The sequence below is a fragment of the Lontra canadensis genome, unplaced genomic scaffold (assembly GCF_010015895.1).
Source record: "Lontra canadensis isolate GAN:19392208 unplaced genomic scaffold, GSC_riverotter_1.0 scaffold89, whole genome shotgun sequence".
NCBI lineage: Eukaryota > Metazoa > Chordata > Mammalia > Carnivora > Mustelidae > Lontra > Lontra canadensis.
Window position 1 is genome coordinate 4,390,813 of NW_022631083.1, and position 22,679 is coordinate 4,413,491.

The 22,679-nt window shown below is 51.1% G+C and overlaps 1 protein-coding gene across 4 annotated transcripts in view; it reads right to left on the reverse strand.

Moving 5' to 3' along the window:
• Window positions 1–22,679, reverse strand: part of LRRK1 (leucine rich repeat kinase 1) — a 121,082-nt gene that overhangs the window by 37,203 nt on the left and 61,200 nt on the right. For 3 of the 4 annotated variants that reach the window (XM_032835992.1, XM_032835993.1, XM_032835994.1), the window contains 9 exons: window positions 12,409–12,635; window positions 11,231–11,358; window positions 10,977–11,140; window positions 9,959–10,096; window positions 7,892–8,004; window positions 6,525–6,601; window positions 1,901–2,030; window positions 1,227–1,339; window positions 586–800 (listed from right to left, as the gene is read on the reverse strand). In XM_032835992.1, coding sequence (XP_032691883.1) covers window positions 586–800; window positions 1,227–1,339; window positions 1,901–2,030; window positions 6,525–6,601; window positions 7,892–8,004; window positions 9,959–10,096; window positions 10,977–11,140; window positions 11,231–11,358; window positions 12,409–12,635 — 1,305 coding nt within the window. Of the gene's footprint in view, window positions 1–585; window positions 801–1,226; window positions 1,340–1,900; window positions 2,031–6,524; window positions 6,602–7,891; window positions 8,005–9,958; window positions 10,097–10,976; window positions 11,141–11,230; window positions 11,359–12,408; window positions 12,664–22,679 lie in introns of all 4 variants that reach the window. The other variant, XM_032835995.1, reaches the window with a different exon arrangement.

A 22,679-nucleotide genomic window follows, 5' to 3' on the forward strand; every position in this document is an offset into this window, starting at 1 on the left:
TCTGCTCTCGGGGACAGCTACTCTGGACGCTTTGAAATGCCATCCTTAGGGCCAGGAGTGGCAAGGCCTGGCCATTGCTATCTTTAGAAGCCCATCAGAGAAATCTAATGGACAGCCAAGACTAAGAACCACTGGCCCTGGGGCGCCTGGGTGGCTCAGTGGGTTAAGCCTCTGCCTTCGGCTCAGGTCATGATCTCAGGATCCTGGGATCGAGCCCCGCATCAAGGCTCCCTGCTCAGGGAGCCTGCTTCCTCCTCTCTCTCTGTCTGCCTCTCTGCCTACTTGTGATCTCTGTCAAATAAATAAATAAATCTTTAAAAAAAAAAAAAAAAAAGAACCACTGGCCCAAAGCCTCCACTTAACTATAACAGAACAACCACGAGGTCATGTGAAGAAATTATTAAGAAACTATTCACCACCCTTGGCAGGAGCTGGTCTGAGATAGCAGACAGCGGCTCTTGTAAATATCCGGGGCCTGAGGCTCCAGGCTGTGAAAATCCCAGGCTCTCTGGAGAGGGGAGAGAGATGGGGCCCCGGGAATCTCCCTCCCGCCCATGGGGACTCAGCACGCCGACCATCCTTGACCTTGGCTCTCGAGCCAGCTGGCCTCTGGAGCTCCCACTTGGTGGTCCTGATGGTGGCCTCGCTGTGCACCACCTGGGGGGCCCTCCCCGTCTGTAAGATCTCCAGGAGGGTGGACTTGCCCTGGCGCGGAGGACCCACGATGATCATTTTCATCAGCTTGCACTTCTCTGCTTTCCGCAGCTGAGCACGCAGGTAAGACAGCATCGCTTTGGGTCCTGGGCAAAATCACAGAGCAGGGAAGGTAGACGCCCCTGACGTATGGACGAGAACACGCTCGCAGCTCTTGGGAAACAAAATCCTGTCTTGAAGGAACGCTTTCCACGTGTTCTAATGGGGGACGTGGAGAGGGCGATTGGGTTGGACGGTGCAGGGAAGCTGCAGTCATAATTATCCCAAAAGTGGAGTCCAAAAGTCAAGGACCTAAAGATGGTATCCTTCCCGCCCACAGAATCATAGTTTCATCACGTGGTTAATTGCAGTACAATGGCGCTCAGACACCATCACTTTCTGGGTCATCTCTCTGCACCTGCCCAACCACGGAAGCCTAAGCCGCTTCCAGCCCAGGTCCTTAACGACTGGACTCGAGTCCTCTTTTCCCGGGGTGGTTGGGGTTGGGAGGGGTGCTGCCTCAGAAAGCCTACCTTCTTTTTTGATCTCTGCGGGCACGTTGGTGATGTTCAGGTCTTCGATGTCCAACTGCCAGAGGTTGCTCAGCTGCCCCAGCTCCGCCGGGAGCTCACGGAGGCCAGGATTGCTGAGGGGACACACACACCGTGGGAGGACACAAAGAACTACACGCATGCGTGCACGTGGCAGGCTGTCAGCCTCTGGGCCCTGCACCCCAAGCCCAACATCTCGAGCGTTCCGTCGAGACAGTTATCTCCGAAGCCTTCCTCGCTGGAAAGCCAGCTCTGCCTTCTGCAGAGCCCCGTGGCTTAGAACTAGATTTCCTCCCCCAACATCCTCTCTCTTCTATCAATTAGGACGCCATAAAGATTATCAGTGTCTCTTCTCAAAAAGGCAAAGTAACCGAATTGATATTTTCATTGTTTCTCACACTGCACCCCCCAGCGGTGCCCAGCGGTAGGGATTCGGCAAATGCAAGGATGAAGGACTGAGCAGTTCTCATTAGGACAGAAGGCGTCAGGCATCATGGCCCCTGCCTTTCCCTCTCCCACCTCTTTGATGAAGCCCGGTTCTCAAAGTCCCCCTGCTACCTCCCCGTACATAGATGGCTTCCTTCCCCCCCGGGGTCTGCGTCCTCAGATGGGAGACAGAAGCACACTCAGCCTCCCCCTGCCGGCTGGGTACTCACTTTCCCAGGTAGAGCTCTGATAAACTCTTCAGGAGGCAAACCGAGGGAGGGATGGCGTCCAGGTGATTGTCGTTCAGACAAAGGACTTCCAAAGACTCACTTAGGAAGGCCGGAAATTCCAGCACCCCCGCTGCAAAGAGATGTCAAAGCAGAAAGGATGTTGGCAGAGGATTCTGGACCATCCCGGCATGGCATGGAAGGTACCCGGGTGTGCGAGCTGGCAGCAGCCTCTGGGGGGGCATTTCGGCAAGTCGACCTGAGTAAGGTGCTTGTCTTCCTGACCGAAGGGTTCTAATTCCAGGGGCTGGTCCTGCAGATGTCCCTGCACGTGTGTGGCCAGGTTGTAAAGGCAGGACACTCCCAGGCACACTGTTTGTAACAGCAAAGACAGAAGGCAGCCCTCCCCCCCGCAGGGAGGCAGCTGATGAGCGACAGGGATAATATATAATTATTGCAAAGCACGGGGCAGGTCTACACGTGGAGGTGAAGCAACACTCGACAGCTACTGGTGAGTGAAAATGGGTGTGTGCAGGTGTGGGAGCAAACGCACAGCCCGTGCACTATGTACATTTCACGTATATATTTTATAGGCATAAAGATATTATGCGATGGGGGCCAGAGGCATACGACATCACAGGTGTGTGCACACGTACCACATGTGTGTGCGTTTTACATGCCGCTACAGGCATGTGAGCACACACAGGCACACATGCGTGTACACGGATGTTAGACACAAACATAACGGTAACGCACACACCACCACTGTCTCTGGGGAGGGGAGTGACTAGGAGACTGGATATTCATGCCACACCATCTGACACCATTCAAAAATTCTGTTTATGGCAGACACATCTTCAATTAAAAACAAAAAGCCAATCCATTAGCAAATAATACAATGGGCTTGGTTTTTATGCTTCCTAAGATGCCACTCTCTGAAAAGCCAGCCAACTCTCTAGTGTTTAAGTGACTTCGTGAATGGGGTTAGTTATGGGATTCCCATGGAGATCGTGTCATATGTGTTCCTTCCTCGGGCACCAGAGCGTGGGAGCCAAGAGCGACTGGGGCCGGGAGCTTGGACTCACACACTGATGGGGATCAGAGACTTAGGTTTCAGCAAAATCTCCAAAGTGCCTTATCCTCCCTGGTAAGGGGGGGCAGGACTCCATGCCCGCAAGGGTGCCTTTCAGCTCCAGCTCCCAGAACTCAAGATAAAAGACGGCCCCAAAGCCCTCTCCCCCGGCCCTCTGCCAGCCCAGCAAGATAGAGAAGCGGGATTCTTTTGTTGGGCTGGAACCACTTTCCTGCCCTTGATCACAACTTCCTCCCTTTGCTCTGGCTCTTCTCCACACGTGTCACCCGCGGTATCAATGCTAATGGGGTAACCTGGCATCCGAGAATGTTCCAGAAGAGGCGATAATGGAATCCCGAAATTGGCGCCCGGAAAACCAGCCCAGCGGGCCCCCGTGGGAAGGGAGGGGGGGTCAGCGCAGTGCCTTCTGGAGTGTAACGAAGGTGCCACAGACTTTTAAAGACGGCTTTGAACGTAAGAAAAATGTTCAAAAGGACTGTTTTCTCCCCAATGATAAAGAACGATTCACTTTAGCCTGCGTTGACACACACTGAAGGAACATGCATGGGAAGGAAGAAAGGCTCACTTTCTTCCCCGAGAACACACTCAGAACACCTGGCCCCTGTGTTTTCTGATTTTCAGGTCGTCCCTCGGTGTTTACGAAGCCCCTGTAAGTAGCGGGCAGATGGAATAAGGAATTACTATTGCAGGAGCAGCACCTGTTGCAGAGCCGCTGGCCCCGAGCGGCAATGGGCCTGGGAGAGCACAGCTCTAAGTATTTATGAACTGTAATCGTTCCTAAGTTATTTATGACCCTGCTAGTCTGAGTTTTACCGTAAAAACGGCTGTCCAAATTATTTTTGGACGAGGCCACCGTGCAAGTAGGACTACTTCATTGTACACAAATCTCCTTGGAATTTTACTATCCATCGGCAGACAAGTTAGCTTTTACATGTCATTCCTTACCCGAGGATCAGCGGCCCCCCCGGAAGGATAAGCCCCACGGGGGGAAGAATTTGCAACGGGTCTCCTTCTTTTCATGCTGGGGTGGGCCTCAACTTTTGAGACGAAATGGACAAACTCAAGAGGCCTTTGTCAAGGGCCAAAGCCACCACCCACCTCTGCCAGGGAGACTTCCAAGGGGCGCGGCCTCCTCACCTGGCTCCCCAGACGGGCTCCAGCCAGCCACCGGCAAAGCCGTTTTTCAGAACATTAGTACACGCTCCTGTCATGTTTCTTTGTGGCGTGCCTGTGGCCTTGCGCTTTGGCGGCTTCGCAAGGAAGCGTCTGGTCCCACTGAGTGCTGGGCCCTACCTCCTCTTGCCCTTCTGCATTTCCATCCTGGAGACACCTTTCTGACCCACTCGAGTTCACAAGGCTCAACCGACAGTAACAGAAGCCTGACCGAGATCCATTCCCCAGCTACCCTTTCCACGGGCAGTATACCCTTTCAGCGTCAATAAGAAGAAAGTGTTTGTCCTTCCTTCCAAGTCAAATCCCTATGTTTGGACTCAGTTTCCAAAGTCCTAAGGCCCCGCATTTTAAAAAGAATGAGTTATGAAATTCCTCATGATATGTCCCCATGAGTGTGGTTTGGGGCCTTCTCATCCGTTTCTGGGCCATCTGGATTTCCTTTCCTGCAAACTGTTTATACCCACTGCCCTCCCCTATTTTTTTTTTTCCAATTGAGTTGTCCTTTTCAAAAAATTAATTTGTAAGCAGTCTTTGTGTATCAGGGACTTAAGCCAATTTGTGTCGCAATGATTTGCGTTGAAAATATTCCTTCGCGGTCTGTCTGCATCATGGCTCAGTTTATGATGCCTTTTACTGAACAAGGCTTTTCAATTTTTACAAAGCCCAAGGTTTTGGTCTTTTTCTAGTGACTTCTGGATTTCCCACCTAGGTTTTAAAGGACTTCTCCATCCACAAATTATACCTATATTCTCTTAAATGTTTATGGTTTTCTTTATCTTCTTTGTTTAAATCTGAAACCTACATGCACATTTTTGCAGTAGAAGTAAAGTAGGGAATCCAGTGTGGTGACTTTCTCCTTCCCACTGGACAGGCAGGTACACCACAGTATTTATTAAAATAATAAAGCGTGTTTCCCCCACTAAACTGAAATGCCGCCTTTGTCATATACTAAATTCCTATTATTTACTTAGGTCTGTTCCATGTTATATTTAAGTCACACGTAAAAAAACATACGCACTCATTCATGACTGATGCATATGGATATCGTATGTATAAACACACATATTAGGTCATTAAGAAGAGTAACAGGTGGACAGACTATTTAGGTCCACCTCCTGCAAATGTGTCTTGGCCTCTGGCATTTCTCGTCCCCGTCTTACACCACCTGTACTAAAAGAGTGCTTTGCCAACAGAAATGGAGCCAAAGAAGAAAGTTATGTTACACTGAGGATGACCTAAATACTGGTTCCTGTTCTCCGGGACAGCGTCTTGAGGGATATTTCTGTGAGCATAGCTGGCTTTACAAGTCTTCACTTTTGGGTTAAAAAAGAGGGCTGGCTGAGGAGCTTGAGGGACAGGTCCACACCTTCCCCTGTACCTCCCAGAAGACGATGAACGAAAAGAAGTGGTTTTCCTGGAATACCGTTGGCTGATCTAGCCTGGTTGTGAGACCAGTCAGAACACTCTAGCAACAGTCCCGTTTCTGATGAGTTTGGGGGAAGAGGCCAAGCCCCTCAGGCTGGCCAGGACAGTGGCGCTGTGTTTCCACGAGGCCTTCACCAGCTGCTATAGTGTGGCCGTGAGGACTTCATGGTGCTGCTCTCCCCAGCCTCAGAGCTGGGGTCACACAGTGCTGGGGTCCCACAGCGCTGGGCTGACACCTGGTTCTGTCACCGAGCAGCCACATGACCTGGGCAAGTGAGTCAGCCCCTGTGCTGCAGACTGGACTGTGTCCCCCCCAAAGCCCTAGCCTACCCAAAGTGATAATTGGAGTTGGAGGCTTTGGGGGGTAATTAGGTTTAGATGAGGTCATGAAGGGAGGGTCCCCATGAGGGCACTAGTGTCTTTAGAAGAGATACCAGAGAGCTTGCTCTGTCCGTCTGTCTGTCTCTGTCTCCCTCTGAGAACACAGCAAGAAGATCCTCACGAGGAGCCTGATCGCAGACTTCCAGCCTCCAGAACTGTGAGAGCATACATTTTTAGCATCTCAGCTGCCCAGTCTGTGGTTCTCTGTTACGGGAGCCTGAGCTGACTGCAAGCCCATAGCCTCTGCTTCCTCATCTGCAAAATGGGGGGAACCCCAAGCCACATCCCATGCCATGACCCTTACAGAAAGGCACTAACAGGTGTACCATCTCTCGGCGATGCTCACTCACAACAGAGCTATCCACACATTTATATACCAGTCTCATCAGACTGCAAGCAGGAAGAGGGTTTCAGGGTACATGCAGGCCAAACCTGTCTGATGAGGCACCGGGCACGCCCAGGTTTTTCCGGGGAAACCCCGTGCGAGGGCGACCCCCGGTGGTGGAGCAGGGAACTGCCCGACCGGCTGTCTCATCTGCCCCCATGGACACACACCTGTTTCGGTCCCAGAACGCTGGCGCCCTCTGGTGGTGAAAAAGGAAATACGCTTTGTTTTCAGTCCGTCTTCATTTCTGCAGGGGCCAAAAAAAAAAAAAAAAAAAAAATCAGATTTTGAGGAGACCGTGACAATTTTTGCTGTGACTATATAATGCCCAGCCATGCGGAGATAAGGGAGAACATTCCACCAGGAAGGTGTCTGGGTCTCTGCAGCTACTATGTAAGCACAGCCATTGCCTTCTAATTGCACTGATTATGCTCTGAAGTCTTTGGGGAAAAAAAAAGTGTCCAGAGGAGGTGATCTAATGCTGGCATGGCCAATGGTGATTTCCATTCTTGAGCTTTCCATTACAGGCAGGTGGGAGCATTTCTGTGCCTGGCAAGAAGGCCCATTCCAGTCGCTGCTCCACATCACACACTCTCACCTGGGGGTGGGGGTGGGAGTGGGGGTTCCCTTTTGGGGGTCAAGTCCTGCTAAGAAGTGGGCTTCAGCAAGTGAAATAGGGAGGCTGGTCTCCAGGACCCCAAAGGCAAGCTGTGCTCATCCCCAGATTTTCATCTTTTATTAGCTCTGGGACTGACTTATTTAAGGAGGTGCATTTTTTGGCCAAAACTTTAGAACAGAATGACAGGTTAGGCTGACATGAGAAGATCTTCCAGGAGCCCTTAAAAATTAGAAATGGAAGGATGTTGTTACGGGTGAATTGTGACTCCCCTTCCAATTTATGTTTTGAAGTCTTTTTTTTTTTTTTTTAAAGCTTTTATTTATTTGTCAGAGAGAGAGCACACAAGTGGAGAGGCAGGAGAGGGAGAAGCAGAGTTCCCACTGAGCAAGGAGCCAGATGTGGGGCTCGATCCCAAGATCCTAGGATCATGATCTGAGCCCAAGGCAGACGCTTAACCAACTGAGCCACCCAGGCGCCCCTATGTTTTGAAGTCCTGACCCCCAGGACCTCCGAATGTGACTGTAATTGGAGGCAGGTCTTTAAAGAGGTAAACAAGTTAAAATGAGGCCATGTGAGTGGGCTCTAAGCCAGTCTGACTAGTGTCCTTCTAAGAAGAGATTTGGACACAGGCATGCACAGCGGGAAAACCACGGGAGACACGGGGAAAAGCCAGTTCTATGCAAGCCCAAGGGAGAGGCCTCAGAGGAAACCAGCCATGCTGTCACCTTAACCTCGGATTTCCCGCCTCCGGGCATGCAGGGGGAATAAATGTCTCCTCTTGAAGTCCCCCTGCTCCTCCCGGGCCTGCGGTGCTCTGTTGATAGTCGCCCTGACAAACCGACAGAGACACCGGCCCACGGGGCTGCCGGACTGAGGTCACACACGCATTCTGGAACTTGCCAGAGCCTCCATGCTTACTTGCCAAATTGGTTTCTGGAAAGATCCAGGGTTTTGAGTTGCCTGCAGGTCCACTTCTCTTGAGGCGGCAGTGCCACGAGCTGGTTTCCCTGTAACCTCAGGAACATGAGGGCCTGGAGAGAGAGAGAGAGAGAGGGAGGGAGAGGGAGACGCAGAGACACCATCAAACACCATAGGGAGAAGGGTCAGCTCCCTGAGACAATGCAGCAAAACGATGACAACTGATTCGCCTTCGTGAAGATTCCAACAGCATCAGGCTCAAGAGCCTTTTAGAACTCGCGAGATTATACCCAACGCAGCAAACAGGACCATCTGTACACAATCCTTCCCTCCCGATCAATTCGAGGCAGTTATTCCAGAATGAAAGGAGGACAAGTACATCTCAGTGTTGGGCCCTCTGAAGAGTGACAATTATGCACGGGCCTGTCCGGGGAGCAGCGGCCGATGCTGAGGGTCCTGGGGGCCGAGGCATCACACGGGGGAGGGACTGCAGCACACTGTGGGGCGCCCCTGCCTCCCGTAACCTCCTCAGGTGATGCCCTGGGCAGGGGAGGGTGGCGGGGACACCCAGTGTCCCCTGCTGGCCTGGTGCCCCCTGCTGACTCCCTGGCCACTGGCCCTCTGTCTGCCCACCAGGGACTGCGGGGGACAAGCTCCATCCTTGGACTTGTCACATATTTTACCTTAGTGGGCGCATAGGGGGCACCCTGCAACCTTTCTCAACACCTTCCCTAGGGACACGGACTCTCCTGTCCTCGGTGGCCGTGGCTCAGGAGTGCGAATGGATTCCCCCACCACTTTGTACTCCTTACCCATGCCCTCGCCTCTCCCCTGTCAAGGGGGGGTCCAGGTCTTCCCCACCGTCACAACCAGTTTGTCACCGAATGTCTCATAGGGCTGTGCACGCGCCAGGCCCCAGAACCCTGGGGTCGTGCAGGGCCTCCCAGCACCCCCATTCGAAGGGGGAGACCCATGAGCAAACACAAGGTCCCACAGGGCCGAGTGGTAAAGTCCTGGGCAATGTTCTTTCCCTCAGGATCTCCTGCTTCTGGCCTCAGTGGAAACCAGAAAACCCGGTCAGCACATGGCTGGTGTGAAATGAGGAAACCGACCCAGAGCAGGGGACTCAACTCATGGCCAGGGGGGCCTCTGAGGGTAGCAGTGACCTATGCCCTCACCTACCAGGGCCCCACTTGATGTGTGCACGCCTCGGGGCCTGAGACTCAATGGCCCTGCTTCCTGAGAACACACAGATGGAAGGTACCTTCCTGGCCCTTTAGGGGTCCCTGAACACGAGGGGAAGCTGTGCTTCTTCCTGCACGAGAACCTGTGGGGGCCCATGAGGCTGGCATGACAGGACGGGGGGCCGAGGTGTGCTCGGGTGCCTTCAGCCAACGCTTGGTCAGGCCCTGAGCCGGGGCGGCCCTGGGTGCCAAGAGATGAACAGGAGCTATGCTCGCCTTCAGGGGCTCCCGTCCGAGTGGGGAAAACAGACGGATCAGCAAAGCACCTAAGACAGGAAAGCAGCCCCAGGTGGATGGGTTGGGGGGGACTTGGGGGTCTGGAAAAAGGCACTTTCTTGAGCTCACAGCCAAGGAAGATTCTGAGCCCCAGGAATTCCAGTTCTGCCACCTCTGGGGAGGGAGGTGGGCAAGAAGCTCCTGCCCCACGGTGCTCCCTCAGCTTTGCACACCGGTAGGTCTTGAGGGGGTGGGGGAGGGGTGGGCACCCGGGGGCCCCAAAAGACAGAGGCCGGTGAAGACCGGAGAAGGCCAGACAGGGCTGCGGAGCTATGCTCATGCGTTTCAACAACGAAGAGTCCTAGAGGATGAAAACCTATGCTCTCCCTTCCCCTCACAGAGCTGTTTTCATGCTGCTCACTTCCTCCCAATCTGTGCTCATAAACACGCACAATTTTGAGAGTTGAACCTTTTTTCTTTTTTCTTTCTTTTTTTTTTTTTTTTTTTTTGTCTCAGCAGCTCAGGAGAAGCCAACAGATTGTACTGCGACGTGGACTGATTTCCTCACAAAAGCCAACAATGAGAAAGAGAGGGCCATGAGGCTTACGTCAAGCTGGAAAAGCCCCAGGGGAACTTCCTTGAGAGCATTTTCTGAGAAATCCACATCCCGCAGGTGGTTTTTCCAGAAGACAGCCATCTTGTCCGGTAGAGATTCCAGGGCATTTCTGGATGCTTTACAACATTTCTAGGAGTTTGACAAGAAAGAGAAGGAGATATTAATTTGCTTTTGAAGTGCAGTGAAAGACCTTTTCCAAAACTGACTTGAAAATCAGAACTCGACAGCTAAGGCTCTGTCATAAACACAACACAGTTACGAGGCTACAAACTGTCATGTCCCGTGTTCCTGTCCTTGCTCCAAGGAAGGGACAGGAACGGTTTCCTGAGGGAGACCAAGGTGGCTCCTGCTCCTGTCCCTTCATTCCAGAACATCTGGCCCATTGTCCTTGGAAATAACGGCATCATTCAGGATCAAGCTCTAGGGACGAGCGGGTTTCCCACACACATCTGTTGAAGCCAGAAAGCGCATGCGAGCGATGGAGAGTTTCTTGGTTTGAAACCAACAGCAATAACACATAAATATTCTTTATGCCGGCCCATCTGTTTTAACAAGCAAACATCCCCAGAAACAAAAACACTATTTAATTGGCAGGGAGGTGGAGGCGAATTATTTCTTCTTCTCTTCTTTGTTCTTATTTCACAGCTCGTGGAAAGGAACCACACAACGCCCCCCCACCCCCCGCCGCTTTGGGGCAGAACTCCTCCTATGCCAGATGGGCAGGCTGTAACGGTGGAAAGTTATGGAGGTTATGGCAGGAATCTGGAGCTGGGAGCTGGGCCCGGGGTGGAGGGAGGAGAGGAGGCAGGGCTGGCTTTCAGGTGAGTCGCCTAAGACACTCAGGGGCTCAATGCCCAGTGACACCTCTGAGTGGTAACAAGGGAACAGCAGTGCTGCTACCCAACCTGGTCACCAAGAGGAGGAAGTGAGACAGAGCCCTGACCGGAGCTCCGGTGCACGTGAGATGCTGGCTTGACCGGCCTTTCCTGATTTCCGGTACAATACTCACCAAAGGGCAGGCCCAGGCATCCGGGAACACCTTCAGGTTATTTCTGGAGACGTTCAGAAAACTGAGGGACTTGAAGCAGTGGAGGAAAAGTGCAGGGAGTTCTGTCAATTTATTGTCAGAAATATCGAGTTCCTGCAGCTTCCGCAAACCGATCCAGTTAGTGGCTGGGGAGAAAGAAAATCGTAACGCGGTGAGAAGACGGCGGTCAAGAGCAAAACGACGACTGAGGTCAGGGTGCCGATGATACAACGTACCACCTTCTTCTTCAAACAGTTTCTCTAAGTAGTTTTTGGAAGCTGTCAGTTTTTGGAGTTTGGAGAGGTGCAGGAATCCCGGCGGGAGGTACGGTAATTTGTTGCTGGAAATGTCAATCTCGAGGAGCCTGTGGTTGGGGAGGGAGGCAGTCAGGGCATCAGAAGAAAGAGGAAAGGCATCCCTGCAACATGTTTCTCTGTATTTCCCCTCGTGCAGTGCTAAAGAGCGTGCATTGAAAGTGTCGTGGTAGACCTTCTTTCCATCCCATTAACTGTTACCACATCCCGCAGAGACGAAGAAAATCACACATGTCTTTGGTGGGCCCTGGTCTCACTGACCAGTAGGGATACGAACCTTTCTCAGGAGATGATAGCAAAGTCAGCTGGTACCCTCGAAGCTGCTGGAAGGCCAGAGGGCTGTGTTTCGCCACCTGGACCCCCACGGCTTGCCCTGGCTGAGGACCCCCACTCAGAAGGCCCTTGTTCTTGAAATGTTTGTGTGGCTTCCCTGTGGCTTGCTTCCTGACCCTGTGCCCTGTGCAGCATTCTCTCTTAGCTCACTCTAAGTGAAGCCTTAGCTTTTGAACTTGGCTCAGATCCTTACAGAGTGAGGATCGCCGCCCGTCAGCAAAGGTAAGGCCCTTCCTCTTCTCATGGAGCTCCAGGGGCCACGCTCAGGCTTCCTCCCAAGGCCTCCCAAGAAAGGAAACTAGGAGCTGCCCACGCCATCCACCCGCTGACAGAGCGTTTTCGGGGTAACTCTTTCTGGGAGGCCCTTTCCACTGTCCCTGGGAGGTCAAATAAAAACGGACTCCCTGGGCCTCACTGTGTCCCCCAGGCAGGCGACGTCCAGCCTCCTTGGATTTCCGTCTGCAGGACCAAGAGGGGACATCTCGGGTGAGCAGCAGGCACGGCCACCATGCACAGTATAAGGTTGGGCAGCGACAAACCGTCCCCCCCAGACGTCTCTGCATCCCCCTTGAAAGGAGGGGGGACCATATTCCTCGGAACTGTGTAAGGGCAGCAGAATTCCCCTCCTTTTACGGAGAACTGGATTTCCAACCACAAACTCTGATTCAGGAGTACTTAGCAGGAGGACTGGGAGGAGCGGGGGCTCGTGCTGGGTTCGGAGGTCCCCGTGCACACCCCGAGGGGCCTGCGAGGGGGCGGGTGCCCACCTGGAGCAGATGATTTCGTCCGATGACTGCACGGCAGGCAGCTCCCCCAGGTGGTTCTTGGAGAGGTTCAGCTTCCGGAGGTTGATGAGTCCCCAGGGGATGACGGAGGGGAGGGAAGCCAGGCAGTTGGCAGAAAGGTCCAGCTCCGTGATCTGGCAGGAGATGTCTATGAGCCAGTCGAGATCTACCCAGGGCAGCTTGAGGTGGGCCCACTTCACACGGAGAGCCTGGGTTTGGAGAAAGGGGAAAAGCGCCCTCGGGCGGGAAGCCCAGGGGCCAGTGTCGCCTTAGAATAGAGCAATGATTTATTCGACTGTGAGTCTGCCTGTTTCTGTTCATCTCAGCTGGAGTCCCAGGGTGTCAGGACCTTGGCCACCTTGTGGCTGGCACTGTGTGTGGGGGGGTTAACCTATTTCCATCCGCATCTGCATCTCACAAGTGACCTCTGCAAAACTTTGCCCCCCAACTCTCCAGCCTCTAGGGGGAACCCATTTGTGGGGGTGGGGGGGGTCCATGAATGTTCCCTCTTCCAGGGCTGGAATCCGCGGGAATGACACCTGTTTTGTACAGAGCCACCCATGCTTGGAGGGGTTTCCCCCAGACTGGAGAAGAAGACAGAAGACCCAACCTGGGTCTCCCGACCCCCCTTAGGGGGGCTGCCCCCTGCAATACGGCAGAGCCCACACTGGGAGCTTGTGGATGGGCTGCTTCCAGGGTGAGAAGGACCAAATACACAGACAATGGCCAGGCCATATATAAAAAACAGAACTTTGACACGCCACGTGTGGCAACCTGCCTGGGAAACTAACCCCCTTTTCTACAATAACGAGCCCAGGAAGCCAGCCTGCTCTGAGCCAGACTTGTAGGGAGCCACACCACCATGGCTAGCACCGATCCAGTAACTTCTGTAACAATCAGCCCCAAAGGGCCAGGAGTTGATTAATCACAAGCAGATTCCCCAGTCTTTGTCCCCACGTCCCACTTAAATGAGCCAGAGGAAGCCAAAGTGCTCCCCCAACCAATCACACAGGACAACCTCCCTTCTCGTGAGCTGTCTCCAGCTTCCCCATTGACGGCCCCCCAGGGTGGGGGGCACACCTGAGGCTTCCCTTTTCTCCCACCAGAAAGCGTTCCCACAGCTCTGCCAAAACGCAGGAGAGGGTAGCTGACTCCCTTGCTACAGCAAACTTGGAATAAATTGCCTTTGCTTTTCTCATTTGGTTGGCCTTCGTTTATTTCCACAAGAGGGAGTCAGAAAGGCCAGTGGTTTGCTGGGGTGTGGTGGTTAAATACACATGAGCAGGGTTTTTCTCTTTTTTCTGTATTCTCAAAGGATTGGGTCTCAATTCGGTTTCTGGGGGCAGGAAATCAGCTTTTTGGCTTGTTTCTCCAAAGCAACTGGAAGTCCATATGAAACAAAAGATCAGTGCTTGGCCAAAGGGAAAATGTAACAACCAAGCCAGGGGCCTGTGGGGGGGAGGGAAGGGCGGAGCCAGGAGACCAGTAACCTGGGTTAAGTTTGGGTTCAGAATAGGCAGTAGCAGACACGCTTCCTTATGTGGCCACTAGATGGCGATGTGTGCCCGGTCTTTATCTCCTTAGCAACGCTGCCCGGATTGGAATGCGTGGGTCTGGAACACCCTCTCCAAAGTCCGGTCTTGGACCCAGGAGGTGAAGGACTCTGTCTTGTCTCCCCATTCATCTGGATGGAGACGGACAGGTGAGGCTCTGTTGGATTTGGGGTCAAGAGAATGAAGTTTTAGCCTCCGCTGATTTTTTTTTTAAAAGACAAGGTCACTCTACTGCTGCTTCCCTCGTCATTACGGTTTTCCCCACACTTTTTTAATGAAAAATTTCAGAACTGCGGAAGAGCTGAGCTTTGTGAATATGCATGAAATAACCTTCATTTGGATTCCACTGTTAACGTGACATCACATTTGCTTTCTCTCTTTTTCCTCCACACACACTGTACTTTTTTTTTTTTTTTTTAGATTTACTTGTTTTAGAGGGGGAGGGGCAGAGGGAGAGAGTCCCAAGCAGAGTCCATGCTGAGCATGGAGCCCGCACAGGGCTCGATCCCGTGACCTATGAGATCATGACCTGAGCCAAAACCAAGGCTCAGATGCTTAACTAGCTGTACCCCCTGTATCTCTCTCTCTCTGTCAAATAAATAAAATCTTAAAAAAAAAGAGAGAGAGAAATGAAATCAATACAATATTATCAAATCCATCGTCCATGTCCACATAGTCCCAGTTATCCCAAATGGTCTTTTATGACTATTTTGTGTCCTGATTCAGGATCCCATCCAGAAGCACACATTGCATGTCCCTCTACTTTAACCTAGAAGAGTCCTCGCGGCTTCTTAAAGATTTTATTTATTTATTTGGCAGGGAGAGAGATCACAAGTAGGCAGAGAGACAGGCAGAGAGAGAGGGGAAAGCAGGCTCCCCGCTGAGCAGAGAGCCCGATGTTGGCTCGATCCCAGGACCCTGAGATCATGACCTGAGCCGAAGGCAGAGGCTTAACCCACCGAGCCACCAAGGTGCCCCGAGTCTTTGTGGCTTCTTATTTCTTTTTCAACACTGGCAATGCAGTTTTTCAAGTCATTCCAGCGGCCTCGTAGACTACCCAAGAATCTGAATTTACTCAGTTGTTTCCCCTCGTATTCAGATTCAAGGGAAGCATTTTTGGCAAGTATCTCAGACAACCCTGAGTCCTCTCAACAGAACGTCACCATAGGTCACCTGCTGTCAGCTTGTTCTGCTACTGATGATAAGTCCACTCCCTTGTTAAAGGTAGTGTCCGCCGGACGCCCGCCCCTCCCTTTGTAAAGGTGCATTTTACTCTGTGATTCGTAAGCACGGGTAGAGTGATATTCTGAGTGAAATTCTGTCTTGCGTTCCTACATCATTTCACCCAGTGGTTTCAGTGGCCATTGTTGAGCCTAGCCTAGCTCAGTCAGTACGTTGATGGTTACAAAGCAGTGATTTTCCTAAAACTACCATTCCTTCTGCATTTGTTACCTGGCATTCTTCTATACAGAAGGGGGGCTCCCTGCTCCTTTTAAGTATCACTATGGAGTCATGGATTCTTTCTTTATTCTAAGTGTTACAATTATTATTATCATTATGTCTTTTGCCACTCTAGTCACCCCCAGTTTGGCCAGTGGGAGTCCCATCAAGGGGACTCCTGTGTTCCTGTGACATATTCCTACCTGTTTGGGATATTTCCTTACTTGCTGGCAACATCGGACACCCCCGTTTCTGTTGCTTTCCAAGCCCCAGCCCCAGAATCTGCCCTGATTCCCTTGAGCAGAAAATGGTATTTAGAAACTAGTATCTGGGTGCTAGGTGTGCCCACTGCTGCTGGGGTGTCGCTGCTTCTCAGCGGATCCGACACAGCTCTGTATTCCACAGGAGTGAATCCTGATGCCTGAAGTTCAAATCCAGACACATAGGCTTCTTCTTAATCTTTCTATAATTCGTAATTGCATCACCCTTGGTCTGGTTATTGTTGGTTTTCATTTGTTAAAGAAGTGGTTGGGGCCAGATGATGTCTAGGTCACTTCTGGACCCAGGATTGTCCCTGGCTTGTGTGCTGAGAAGGACAGTGTTCCCCTGGAGGGAGCTTTGGGATCAGCATGACGGCTGACCCAGGGGCGGGCTGAGAGGAAGGTTCCAGGCTTTGCAATACCCAGTCAAGGAAGGCCCTCCAAGGGCCTGGTGGCCTCCTCTTCCTGGGTCCTTGGAGACACACACTGATCCTGGGCCCAGGACTAGAGAGCTGGGCACAAAGCCAAGAGGCCCAGATCACAGTCTGACTCTCCACTCACCCTGTGTGCCCATTTCTGATCATTCAACACCAAGGGGATCTGTCTTAGACTGACCTGGCAGCCAAAAGGAAACTGAAAAGGAGGCCGGTTTTGATTTTGATTTTTAAGACACATCTTAGATGTCTACGGAAAGTCTTATAAATCAAATGACAGGACCATCAAAAATCCTAACAAACCGGAAATGAGCCCGATTGCGGTCTCCCTCTTGCATTTCTGTCATGTTCTGGGAACCCTGAGCTGCAGCCTATAATCCCATTAAGAGCAGGCACTCGACCTCAGGAACCCCGAGCCCAGCGTCTGCCTGCCTAGCTCTACGTGGGTCCTCGGCAAGTTGTAGCAGACGTGGACACCTTCTTGGGCTCTGTCTGGCTCGTCTCCCCGTATAGGATCCCACCTGCTGATTATGCTCCGCATTAACGCAGGCTTGGGGCTCATCCCCTGTGCCCCAGGAGGCAGGCCAGAGCCCAGCCCACGGGAACCTGCTGCACAGAGCCTTGACCGACAGTCTCAGGTGGTCAGCAGTGTGCCCCGCATGCAGCAGACACTAAATAAATGCTTGTGCACTGGCCCAGAATCCAACCACTGAGAACCTCGATTCATCCATTCACAACTCCAACCTAATCGATCGCCCGAAAATGTCACAACCCTCAGCCTTTCCCCACCTCCCCCACCTAGGCTGCCTGCAGCAGGGCCCCTGAATTCCTTCCCTGGGGAGCCCCCACACCGCCAGTCTCCCCAGCCACTTTCCAGCTGTCTGCCTCACCGTCTCCTCCCTGCCCTCTGCTTGCCCTCTGCGTCCCCGCTGGCAGAGGGCTTGCGGAGTTAATTCATTGTAGGTAGAAGTGACTGGGGGATGGGTGTGCTCCCAAGAGCAGAGGAGTCAAGGCCAAGGAAAAAATGTCAATGAAACACAGAAACTGCCTGTTCATGAAGGAAACACAGGCCTCAGAATGCGGACCCGACGCTGAGATTCTCAGGTAGGCTTTGGGGGCCCAGGGAGTGTAGCCTCACCGTCAGTAACTGACCGGCCCATCTGCCAGGGGGGCTGGCTGGGGAGCTGCCGACCCTCCCCCGGGAATGTGTGTGGTTTGGCAATGCTTGGACACTGCGGGAAGCACAAGGCAGGTGGGCCTGGAGCTAAGAGAGCTATTCCTGAAAACCAGCCTCGTTTTGACGGGGGGTGTCATGAGGTCTCTCGAGGGTCCGAGCTTCTGCAGGCCTGGCTGGCCTCTGCTTTCACACCCAGGTCTGTCCCTGCATTGGCTCTGCACCCTGCTCTGGGTTGTCTCCCCTGGAATTCACAGCCCTTCTGCCTCCTGTCTAAATCCTGCCAATCCTGCAAGCTTGGGTGCCTGGACTGCCTCCTCGTCTCCCACGAGGGTCTATGTCATGGCGATGCCATCTTGCTTCATTTGGAGGGCACTGTTCTAGCAGAAGAAAATCATGGAGAAAAGGAGAGTGGCTGTGCGCGCCGCTGAATTCGCCAGACACAGGGAAGTGGAGGAAGCAGATGTCGCCATTTCCTAAAATTGAGAGTTCTTTCTAGGTCTTACCCACCCCCCAACCAGAGGTTCTGCAGGGTGGAAATCTGTTAAACTCACGCCCCAGAAGAATGAGTCAAAAGCAGAAGTCTGAACACAGAACAATACACTCGGAGTCTAGACATCCTTGGGAAAGGACTTCTGGGCTTGGCGGTTGAAAAAAAAAATGTGTGTGAGATTTCTACCTCGTCTTGGGTTAGTTTGAAAATTTTCATTGACAAAAGTGATTTTCCTGTTGGTGCCCAGACATGACAGGGTGTCTGAGTGTTTACAAAGCGGCAGAAGGGAAGTCAACAGGCGCACAGTTCAGCAGATGACAGGACACTTGACGTGGAAACCAAGCAGGGCGAGCCACGAAGCCCTTGTTACTTATTTGTGTTTAGCCGGGGGAAGGATCACAATAAACAAGTTTCCGAGGGACAGAAGCCAAGTGCTTGCATAATGAAAGCCATGCACGCCGAATTGCAAAATCAAAGACAGCTGGATGTGGAGGACCCCTCCACCCCCCCGCCCCCATTCACCAGTGCTGTGGCTAAGGCACCCCCCACTCCCGCTCTGGAGCAAACAGACGGAAACACACTCATGTTTGTCCTCAAGCACGAGCCCTCTGAATGTCGGGCAACAGAGAAGGAAGTACTGCTCTTCCAGAAGGCACAGGGGCTGACCTAGACACATGCTTCCCGAGGCTGTGGTAACCATTAGGACCGAATCAGGGAACGCCTAGATGTATGGAAGGGCATGGCTCAGCACAGAGTGACACTTGGGGTGCTTCTGTGTACCAAAGACCTCCTTGTCTTGCGATGGGGGCTGCAATCCGGTGGGGGAGGGAACGGCGATTACCGGACTTGACACAAACTTTCTTGAAGCCACTGGACCTAAACCATCACAGCGGAAGAGCCGGAACGCCACAATTATATCACTTATGTTTGCTTTTACATCAGCGCAACCCTCACTGATCGGAGAAAGATGATTGGTAAGCGAAGAGCTAGGGTCTACGATGCTTTCAGCCTGGATTTTGACCTTGACAGTTGGGGGTTGGTAGGGAGCTGTGTGCCTCTGCCACTGGTTAGGTGGGGAGTAGCCTCACCAGAGTGGAGAGTCAGTTTCACCGACTCCCGGTCTCTACAGAGCCCGGCAGAGCGGAACTCAGTCTTCTCTGTGTTGCCACTTCATGGTTCCTATCAGTTGGTCTGTGTTTGACCTTGGCCCATGGCTAACTCTGTAAGAACCTTCCCTCCTTGAGGCTGTAAATCCCGTGAGGGGACCAATTCAAGCTCCAGGACGCGAGGGCATGACACGAAAAGGCAGCTTATAAAATCAGTCCATTCCATCAAGACACACATGTTCAAAGGGGATGGGGGAGACAGAATCTTCTAATATGTATTCGTGAGGGGCGCCTGGGTGGCGCAGTGGGTTAAAGCTTCTGCCCTCGGCTCAGGTCATGATCTCAGGGTCCTGGGATCGAGCCCCGCATCGGGCTCTCTGCTCAGCGGGGAGCCTGCTTCCTCCTCTCTCTCTGCCTGCCTCTCTGCCTGCTTGTGATCTCTGTCTGTCAGATAAATAAAATCTTAAAATAAATAAATAAATAAATAAAATGTATCTGTGAATCCTTGGCAACATAAAACCCAAGCCTCCCTTTTGGTGGTTAAACAAAAATTCCTGGGATGAGGACAGAGGGTGTCTTCTCCTCGCTGGGCCAGCCAGAGAGCCAAGAGCCACTTTCTGACGTGGGAAGCAGCAGTCAGAGCACCCAGATGGCTGGAGACACGGCAGAACCCACAGATCTAATTGAAATAGAATGAACTTGGCAAAGAGCCTGAAGAACAAGTCAAAAGAAACCCCGCAAATGAAGACAACTGCAAATGTTCTCCGGGAACCCCGACTGTCCGAGGAGGTCAGGGAGGACAGGGATTTGGCTAGATAAAGGATTGGCACATTGGAGATAGTGCTCTGTCCCAGCCTCCTTGTGCAGGTGAGGGCTACAATGGACAACACCCGACTGACGGCGCCTCCTTGCCCCCTGAGGGGAATCCCTTGGTGTGACACTTCAAAACACCTGCCGCTCAAGTCTTTGTGCTCTGGCAGGGAAAGGCTCTCAAGAAGAGATGGGACATTCAGGATGTAAGGACAAGCAGGAGATCGGACATCCACCCATGCATGGGAGGTGACCGTGACCAGGGGACCCAGGCCATGGGCAATGGAGCAGTGGCCACAAGGATGGTGTTATGGGCTGAATTGTGTTCCGCATAAAAGATATGTTGAAGCCCTAACCCCCAGTACCTCTGAATGTGGCCCTCATTGGACAGAGAGTCTTTGGAGAGATAAAGTTAAAATGAGGTCATTAAGGTAGGTTCCCAAGTAATATGACTGGTGTCCTTATAAAGAGGGGAAATTTGGTCACAAAGGCAGGTAAGTGCAGAGACAGGATGATGTGAAGATGTGCAATGACAAGACAGCATGTGGGTGGAGTCATGTGTCTACGACCCAAGAACGCCAAGAACAGCCTGCCACCACCGGAAGCTAGGGAAAGGAGCTCCCTTTCATGGAGCTCAGAGGGAAGAGAAGCTTGCTGCTACTGCCACCTTGATGTCAGACTTCTAGCCTCCAGAACTTGAGACAGTAAATCTCTGTTATTTTAAGCCAACCGATTTTTGTTACTTTGTTACTATAGCACTGATACAGATGGTAACAAGTCAAATAAAGATGGGAGAAGTCAAGACCTGAGAACCCAGAACATTCCATGGACAGAGGCCCACGCATTAAAGAAAGGAAACGAAAGGAACAGATTCTTAAAGGCCAAAAGGATGCCTGTTGAGACAAGTAGATTAGAAATATAGTGAACAGGTAGGAAAAGAACAGTAAGATAGGTCATTCAACCAAAAAGCCTGTGAAGTCTCCATAGTGTAAAGGAGAGCTTCAAAAATGACCGGAGAATGATTATAGGGAGTAAAGGAAGGGAGAGATAAGAGAAAGAGGGAGGTCAGCCTTCCTCCCAGATTCGGGAAGAAGATGAATTCAATGATTTAGTTAATGAATGACCAAATGAGAAAAAAGGGGTAATCAGCGCTGAAAAAGCACATCTGCTCAAAATACTGTAAATATCAGAATTAGTAGTGGTTAGCTGCCACTATGATTTAAGGCGAACAAACAGAAGGAGATATTACCATAGAAACCAGATCAATGGGAAATAGAAGCACAAAAATAACTTAGAACCAAAGCTAGGATGGCATTTTAAACCGTCAACATGCAACAGTCTATTGCCTCCAAAGGCACACTCAAGGTCAGACTGTAGGGAATTTCTGTAGGGAATCGGAATCCCTCTGTAGGGAAATTGAGCTGTGATTTCATGATGACACCATCTCGCTGACTCTTTGCAATGCACATGCAGACTTCCATGGCCACTTTTTCAGCTCACCCTCACAGTAACCCTGTAAGGTCTAGGAGGTGAAGAACCTCAGAGAGAGGCACCTGGGTGGCTCAGTGGGTTAAGCCTCTGCCTTTGGCTCTGGTCATGATCTCAGGGTCCTGGGATCGAGCCCTGCAACCCTGCTGAGCAGGGAGTCTGCTTCCCCTTCCCTCTCTGCCTATCTCTCTACCTACTTGTGATCTCTCTCTCTGTCAAATAAATTTTTTAAAAAAATCTTGAAAATAAAATAGAACCTCAAAGAGACAACTTGCTCAAAGGTAGCAGAACCAAGATGGTGATTCAGGTGCCTGACGCTCTGGTGCCTTCTTACCCGACCAACATGTTCCCTTTCCATGGCCGGGGAAAAGCAGACACAGTATCGAAGGCATTCAGAGAAATAACCAAGGCTCCTTGATAGTAATCAAGATGCTCAAATGGTCATAACCCCAAAATATAACCATGTTAAATCTTTACGTTCCAACCCAGGGCAATATAAGGTAAAAGAAGAACTAATGCAAATTCAAGAAAAATGCTGGCATACTACGATAGATCAAAGATGCAATGAATAGAGAAATTAAAGAGTTATGCACTGTCATAAAAATGAGCGCTCACCAAAGGGGGGGGGCAGGAGAATGAATCCTGTGTTCAAATAGATATGAACTTGCACATTATTTTTAATTAAATTCTGAGTATGAAGGAAAAGTAAAGATGGAAAGGGAGCAAGAAAAAGTGCAGGGAGAGGCAAACATCCGCTCTATCTTATTTGAGGACAAAGGCAAACTAGAGGCAGAACCAACGAGAGAAGCAGAATTAGAAGGTGGCCAATCCTTTGAACGTGAAAACATGACCTTTTAGTTCATGCTCGTGTAGGAGAGGAAAACCAAGTCACAACAGAAGATATTTTTAGAACAACAAAAGTATTACAAGTAATGGAAAAGACAACGCACAACTCTGATCACTGTTACAAACAGAAAAAATGAGACATAATAAAGCAACCCCGCCCTGCTTAGAGTAGCAAGCTGAAAGAAAACAGGAAAGTTAAAACAATTAGACCGAGCATAGAGAAACCAGAGGGAAGTCAAGACAAGGAAGTCGATAAACAAAGCCAATTCAAGGGTCTTTGAAAAAAATAACAGTTGACAATTGACTAAATGAAAAAAAGACTTAAATGTAACTTTAATAATCTAAGAATGAAATGACAATCTGACGAACAATGTAAAAACAATGTTTAAGTTATGGGAGGGGTTGTCCTTGGCCACAGCTGATAACAAACCAAATAACGATGTTGAAATGCAAGATTTACTTACAAATATTCTCAAAGTGACATAAAAAGAGAAAAATAAAATAATGTATAAAAGACAAATAAGGAAAATAACTAGAGACTCACCCCTCCGCGAGGCTCCTAATTCAATATAATTCTTTTTTAGTATTGTATCCCAAAGTTTTTCTTGAGTTTTTAATTATTTTCTCTAAATTTCAGTGGAGCTAACAT